Source organism: Hevea brasiliensis, chromosome 13, assembly GCF_030052815.1.
Source record: "Hevea brasiliensis isolate MT/VB/25A 57/8 chromosome 13, ASM3005281v1, whole genome shotgun sequence".
In the NCBI taxonomy this organism is placed as follows: domain Eukaryota; kingdom Viridiplantae; phylum Streptophyta; class Magnoliopsida; order Malpighiales; family Euphorbiaceae; genus Hevea; species Hevea brasiliensis.
This window is the reverse complement of record NC_079505.1, coordinates 65,816,669-65,824,946: the sequence shown is the minus strand read 5'-3', so window position 1 is coordinate 65,824,946 and position 8,278 is coordinate 65,816,669. Positions and strand designations below refer to the sequence as shown.

Below are 8,278 nucleotides of genomic sequence, written 5' to 3'. Positions count from 1 at the left end.
GTACACCAGAATTGAGGGAGTTAGTACATTACCAATATGTAGCACTAGCCCCAAGCACTCTATCCAAAACGACTATAACACCAACACCAAATCTTGTATGCGGATGGGGCCAATTCAGAATTAATCCGGCTCAAATCAAAATCAAAATTTGACTGAAATTAATAAAATTCAAATTGATATTAAACCACATAATATTTCTACAATCGAATATTTAATTCTCTATATCGTATATAATTAAATTAAATAATTCTTTTTATTTTTTTTAATACGTATTATATTTTATTTAATAAATATAATTAATTTTAATTTTATTTATTATCATATTATCAAATATTTATTTAATATTTATATTTTTATGTACTCATCTTATAGATATGTGACCACTACCAACCGAAAAATCATTGGGACAACCTCAGATCTAGAGCCTCTAGGGAGGGAGAAAAAGGAGAGCCTTCCATGGGTAGCTGATGATGACATCAGTTCTAAGAAGCATAATTAAAATTAGGAAAAAAAAAAAGCCTTTAGAAAAGATAAATCGTGCTCTTGACCTTGATGATTGAGATTGACATTTTACTGTTCTCACCAATTGGGCACATAAGGATATGAACATCATCAATTCAACACTCTTCTGACACTCTATGACTTATTGACATTGCTAATTATATCACATTATTATTGTTTCAAAGTAGGTGTGGAAAATTGTTGCTTGCAAACTTCATTTTTCTTCTCTAATACAAACCAACCATGCCTTGTAAGAAAGAAATGACTACTCACTCTCTTTCTTCATATATATTTTATAATGATTTGCCATAAATATTCTTGACGCATACATGTGATGGGAATTCAACAATATATCCTTTTTTGGAAAAAAAAAATCTTTTTGAATATATTCTCAGTGCAAAGGAAATATTTGTTTATATTAGATTGATAAATAATATAAAAATAAGACCTGAGGTCAATATTTTGTGCATAACTTCATAATTTTCAGATTAGTCATGAAAATGAATGGAATCTCATCTATTTTTTTCTCAGTATCCGCTCCTCTAACCCTGTGGATTTATCTCATTTGGCCTGAGAGGCAGATTAATTGGCAACATGTATAGTTTTCCAGAGAAAAAGTTTCCTGGAGACAGGTATTCTGATTATAAATGTGAAGGATGCATGGAGATGGAGGGTATGGCTAAATTTTGTTGGGTAGTGGGTTCCAATTTATGTTGATATCAAGAATCACATGTCCTTTGCTTCATATAAACACAGAGATCCCTTGATCTCCATTAAAGTGTCTGGTAGTGGTCCTGGATGCATTTAGTACAATTTTTTATGCATTTAAGTTTATGGAAACCCAGAACTCTAGTGGTGATCCTATTTCAGGACCACCCCTCCTCATTACCTGCCCTGCCTAAATGCCTCCCATATACCTTTACAAGTTGCAAGGCACAAGCTTCAGGCAACTACCTCTAGAAGAGAGACGCAATTCATAACTGCTAACACTGCTAAACTTTTCCAATTCAACCTGGCTTTTGCTCCAATAGGAAAAACATATTCCATATGTACTCCAAGCAATAAAAGTTACATGTACCTCCCTAATGTAAGTTGAAAGCTTTGTACACGTTTAAGAATTGAAGCTGCTATTAACACAAGGCTAAAACTAAATAAATACTAGTATGATCATTTGAGCACTATAAAGAAGAATATTAGCTTTCAAGGATTAAACTCTGTGTGCATAAATTAAACTTCTACGCCACCAATGAAGGTAAGGTAAAGATCAAAAACAGATTTTCAAGAACTGCTGTACAATCCCTCCTTATGGCAGCACAGAAATAAATCAATACAAAGACAAAAAGCAAAAGATCTATATAATAAAAAGCCACAGAAACCAGCTTCCATATATGTGCTTATCATTGATGAACCGCAGATTCAATATCTTTAAGAAGTCCAACTATCTGCTGCATGCTTGGACGCTTCGAGGGGATGTCTGCTGTGCACAGATATGCTATCTTGAGGGCCTCCTCCATTTCATGTTCTGGTCCAGTATCACGGATTTTTGAATCAATAGCACTTGGCCCTTGGTTCTTCCTTACCAATCCTCTAGCCCAACTCACCAAAGTTGCATCTTTCTCTCCAGGATAATCATCTCCTACTGGTTTTTTCCCTGTAATTAGCTCAAACAAAACAACCCCAAAGCAATAAACATCAGATTTTGGTGTTGGGCAGTTGTTTTCTGGATCAGAAAACTCAGGAGGAACATAACCAGGTGAGCCACGAGCAATCTCCTCATGTAAACCATTGCCAAAGACCTTGGCCAGTCCAAAATCAGATAATCTTGGCTCCAGGTTATAATCCAGGTAAACACTGCTTGCTTTGACGTCTCTATGAATAAGTGGGGGTGAGCAACCATGATGAAGAAATGCCAATGCACGAGCAGTGGCGAGAGAAATTTTGTGTCGGAATCTCCAGGTTGTTAATAACCCTTCAGAGCCAACATTTTGAATGCCATTATTATCATGTTCTTCCCATGTGTCCATGCTCCAATCTTCAGTCGTTAGGACACCAAGTGGCAAGTCATGGAGTAAATTCTGCAAGTTCCCATTCTCCATGTAATCATAGATAGCAATTCTTTGATCTCCTGCTATGCAATATCCAGTCAGTGGAACAAGATTGGGATGCTTAACTCGACCAAGATACTCAAGCTCTCTCGCAGCTTCTTCGTCTGTCAATGTAGATCCGTGGACTAAAACTTTAACAGCAACATGAATTCCACCAGGAAGAAATCCCCTGTAAACAGGCCCAAACTTCCCTTCGGCCAAAAGGGTGCCTCTGTCAAAACTTGAAGTTGCAGATAAGAGGTCTGCAAAAGTGATATTCAGCAATGGCTTCTCAAAAATCACTACAGGGACTGATGTTGCCTGCTTAACATCAGCAACCCATGTGGTTGAATCAGTCTGGAATGAGAATGGGCCTGAAATATTTTGTTCTTCTTTGTACGATGTTTGTTTTAGTGCCCACATCCTAGATTTCCTTCTGCAACTGATAGCTAGAAATAGTAGCCCAACGAGCAAGCTGAACATTGAGAGGGCTAAGGCAAGAGCTAGTTTTAATCCCTTTTGTTGGGTAGCTTTTCTTTTAAAGAGGCCTGGATTTGCTGCAACTGGGCAGCTGTTTAATGATCCATAGAATTGTTTTTGGGAGGTTTCAGAGGAAAATTCAGAAGCACAAAGGGTCAAGTTGTTGTAAGAGAGGTTGAATCTTTCCATCCATTGGAGTTTTTGTAAGAGGGGAACTGGGATATGTCCACTCAAATTGTTGTGTGAAACATCAAGAACTTGGAGGTTTTTGGTAGGTAATAAAGGAATTTGGCCAGTGAGATAGTTCTCAGACAGATCAAGTGTTCGCAGATTATTCAATTGTGCAATTTCACCAGGAATATGGCCAATGAGACTAGTTTTAGACAAATTGAGATATTCTACATCCCGAAGCATATCAATTCGTGGGAATTCCTGCCTAGCAAATCTATTGAACGCAAGATTAAGGTATTTGAGATTCTGGGCTTGATTTAGATAGGGGAAAATATCTCCACTAAGTTGATTCTCAGACAAGTCCAAATAAATCAAATGAGACCAATTGTAGCTACAATTGAATTGTACCTGAGAAACATGACCTTGAAACTGGTTCCTGCTCAGGTCTATCACCTCCAATTTTTCCAGAAACACACCCATAACTGAACCATGAAACAAATTCCCAGAGATATTGAGACTAGTGATGGATTTCATTTGTGAAAAATCAGAGTCCCGCCCTTCGATCTTGTTTCCTGCAAGGTTTAATGTTTTGAGTTCAGGAAATGCAGCACCAAAACCATCTGGCAAGGAGCCATTCAGTTTGTTCAAGGAAATATCAACGTAAGTCAGTGACTGGCAACTTAGAATTCCCAATGGAATGCTTCCTTGAAACCCATTTCTGTCCAGCTTTAGAACTCTCAACCTTGAAAGGGAGCTTATTACTGCAGGAATTTCTCCACTAAAACTGTTACTTGACAGATCAAATGTTTCGAGCAGACCAAAATTATCAATGTTGTTGGACAGGGGCCCGGAAATCTGGTTGGAAGAGAGATTGAGGGTCGTAAGAGAGCTCAAACTCCACAAATCTGAAGGCAAAGCAGTGATTTTGTTGTTGCTAAGATCCAAAGTATGGAGCTTGGTTAGCTTGCCAATGGTGGTATCAGGAATGGAACCAGAGAGACCATAACCAGAAGCTACTAACCGCAAAACATTTTCTTTGGCATCACAGAACACTCCTTCCCACAAACAAACAGGAGCAGAGAAATTGTAGAGTGGTGAAGAGGTGAAGTTCATCTTCTTCAAAAACTCAGAGACAAAGAAAGCATCTGTATTGGGCTGTTGACAAGTTAAAGGCTTGAAGAACATTGAAAGAACCAAGATAGAACCAAAGAAACCAAAATCCATTTGGAATCAAAGCCCGAAACCCACAGAGAATAGAGAAGCAAAATTGAACCAGGAAACCAAACCCACCGCAAAACCCTCTCCCCAATGATTTAAAACACAACCACCTCTATATCGTACATGCGTCTGGGTACATCTCAGACAATACTTTAAGCCTCTGCAGCTCCATTGAAACTAGCATGCAGAATGATTTTGGGCTTAAGGGCTCTCCCAGACAAGTAGAGTGCCACAACAACAAACATGAGGTGCTTTTGTATTGCTCGGGAAAAACCACAACTAGAATCTGAAAGCCCAAAAAGAAGAAACTAGTATAGATATAAGAACTGGGTATTTGAGGACTGATGAAAGTTTTGCAGTTTTAAGAGGGAATGTGAGCATATCTTGTCTGGCTATGAAGGCCAGTGAAAGCGAACAAAAACAAAAGGAAATAACAGAGGTCAAGAAGCACTTGAGCTATATATCCATTTGAAAAACATAAAATGAAAAGGAAAATCTACTCCTAAGGCCTAACAGTAACACAGACAGACAGAACAAAGCTATATGAGAAAAGCATAGCAAGAGGCTATAGAGCGGACAGAACAGAGTTTGGGGTTCATAAATAGGGTTGGTGAATTTTTTCAACGCTTGTTGGTGAAGGGTATTTAATGATTCTTCATTGAAGTGTTTGTGATAATCATTCTCTCTACTAATGGAGCGGAGCGTTGTTTTCATTTCCGTAACTGTAATGGCAATGATCTTTTTATTTTTATTTATTTATTTATTAATAGCAATGATCTTTGAGAGATTAAATAATGCGAGTAATTTCTGCCGCCATGGCTAACACTTATCATGATATATTGTCAATTTTATTTTATTTTTAATTCTATTTATATATAATAATTTCAAATTAGCAAGAGAAAATAAATAATTTTTTAGTAATCTATAATTTAACCTCAAATTTAACAAAACTTAAAATTTAATTTTATATTTTTAAAATTAAGTAATTTAATCTCTAATTTCTGCAGTTAAAATTTAATTAAATTACTATTAATTTTAATAAAAATATCAAAATTTCCTTACATTGATTTTTAATTTGAAAGTAATTTAATCTTAAGATTTTATTTTCTCAACAATTTAATCCTTTAGATTTTGTTTTATTAATAATTTAATTTATATATTTTTAAAATGTGAGTTTCATTAAATTAAAAAATTTTAAATTTAAATTATTTAAATATAAATTAATTACTATAAGGTCCTTAAATTTTTTTTATTAATTATAAAATCATCTATATATTTTATATATTGACAATTAAATATTATAACTATTTATATATATGCCCTTATAATTTTGTAAAATTCTATTTATGTCATTATTATTTTAATGACATATATATATATATATATATATATATCAATCTATAATATTTTCCTATATTATATTATATTGTTATATATAAAAAGAAAAAGAAAAAAAATATGAGTATATATTCAAATTGTTATTAAAATAAAACTTCAAGAACTAAAATATTTTAATATTGAAAATAGAGTTAAAAGCATTTTAATATTTTTTTCTTAGTTTAATGAGGAATTAACTATAATTTTAACAGTAGGGACTAACTTGTAGGTTTATTAAAATATCAAATAATAAATTACTTACTTTTAAAACCACAGGGACTAATTTATAAGTTTAAGTAAATATCAGGAATTAAATTGCTAATAAAATAAAATCTTAGGGATTAAATTATTTTTAGATCAAAAATAGAGTTAAAAGTATTTTGATCATTTTTGTTAAAATTAAGGGCAATTTAATTTAAATTTTGATGGCAGAAACTAAGTTATAGATTTTATTATATTTCAAAAACTAAACTGCTTAATTTTGAAAATATACAGAATAAATTATAAGTTTTGTCAAACTTCAAGATCAAATTATACTTGATACATAATTTTTAATGCAATTATTATTAGAGATGGTAATAAATAGAGTACTCATGAATCACCTTATCCAAATCTAAACCAAGTAAATATTGTTAATACTCGTAGCCATTCCATATCTGATTATTATTACCCGAATAATATTAAATTGATTTAATTTTACACATTTTAATTAATAATCTAAATAAATTTTTTTATTATTATTAATTTACGTTTTAAAAATTAATAATTCTATAAAATATTTAAATTCTATTTATTGAAAATTTAATATATAAAAATTTATAAATATTATTATAAAAATATATATTTTATATTTTAATTAGTTATTTATAATGGGTTCAGATAATGGAGACCTAATATGCAATACTTAATCCGATTATATATTATCCAAACTCATGTTATTAGTACTCAGTTGGATCATATACCTACAAATACTTTACTCATTGCTAAGGCTATGCACAGTTTTTGGGATCCGAACTGAACTGAAAAATCAAACTGAAACTAAAAAAGAATTGTTATTGTAGGAATCAAATCAAACCAAAATTGTTTTATTATTTTGGTTCGATTCTGATTCTTCATCAAGAACCGAATCGAAACCAGACAAAACCGAAACTAAACTGAAAAACTAATTTTATACATATGTATTTTTTATATATTTTACACATATTATATAGTTTCAGTAAAATTATATATATCATATGCAATTAAGATTATTATATACATAATTTAATTAGTTATTAATTATAAGTATGTATATGTAATCTAATATTCACTTTTATTATTTTTAATTATAAATATATTAAATCACTTTATAGTCATTACTTATCTTATTAATCACCTTTTAATCATGTAGTATATTTAAAAAAAATTATATAATTGAAAAATATATATAAGATAGTAAAATATATTTATTAAGATACATCTTATGAAGTGATTAATTTATGTATGTGTTATTTTATAGAATTAAATTATGGTCCACTCAAAATGTCAGCGATCTGAATAAAATATTTTGTGAAGTGTGTGGTGATAGTGGAGAGTGTGAGCCAAAACAATATTTAAGAGTCGATGTCAATAATTGAATTCACTAAATTTAATATTACATTAGTTATCTTATTTTTAATTTGAAAAAGTTTTAATTATAATCTATAAAATTTTTATAAACATTTACTATATTAAAATTAAAATTATTTTTAATACTTAGTATTGTGAATCAAAATTTAAATTAGTAAAAATTATACATTGTCTAACAAAATTTTAACTTTAAAGAGTTAAATGAAAATATAATAAAAAATTTCTCTAAAGCAAAAAATTACATAATTTTATACTCTTGACTTAGGTTACATTAATCTTAACTCATATTATACTCATTGATTTACTATTATTTTATAATTTAAATGGAAATATTATATAACTTATCATGTGTACGATCGAGCACATACTACCTTGCCAAAAGTTTAAGCTTTTAACAGAGACACAACTCTAACCCCTTATAGCATAACAACTCAAGCGCCACGAGCTAAAGGGATCTAAGCATAATGCTGATCCACTGAGTTATCCCTACTCAGTGCCAACATTATAGATATTTAGTGGTATCTTGTATATTTATGTGAGAATTATTAGTTTAATTTTAATATATCTCTTGAGTAAGTTATTATATTTATGTTATTTTATTGGTATTTTATTTAGATATTGATATTATTATTTTAATATTAGCACTATTATTTTTATTGATATTTTAATGTTAAAAATATAATTGTTTTTATTCTTTTAAAAGGAATACAATAATACTGTAATTTTAAGGATAGGAATCAAGAATTGAATCGAATTAAAACTGGAATTAGAATCAAAAGCAGAACCAAAACTAGAATCGAACCCAAACTAAAAGCACTTAAAACCTAATTAGAACCGAA

General features: G+C 30.9%; 1 protein-coding gene across 1 annotated transcript; it reads right to left on the bottom strand.

The window, feature by feature from the left end:
- Nucleotides 1-1,643: 1,643 nt before the first annotated feature.
- Nucleotides 1,644-5,152, bottom strand: LOC110639688 (probable LRR receptor-like serine/threonine-protein kinase At2g24230). The gene has a single exon (XM_021790737.2). It carries the CDS (start codon nucleotides 4,458-4,460, stop codon nucleotides 1,899-1,901), a length of 2,562 nt encoding a protein of 853 aa, XP_021646429.2. The 5' UTR covers nucleotides 4,461-5,152; the 3' UTR covers nucleotides 1,644-1,898.
- Nucleotides 5,153-8,278: the final 3,126 nt, after the last annotated feature.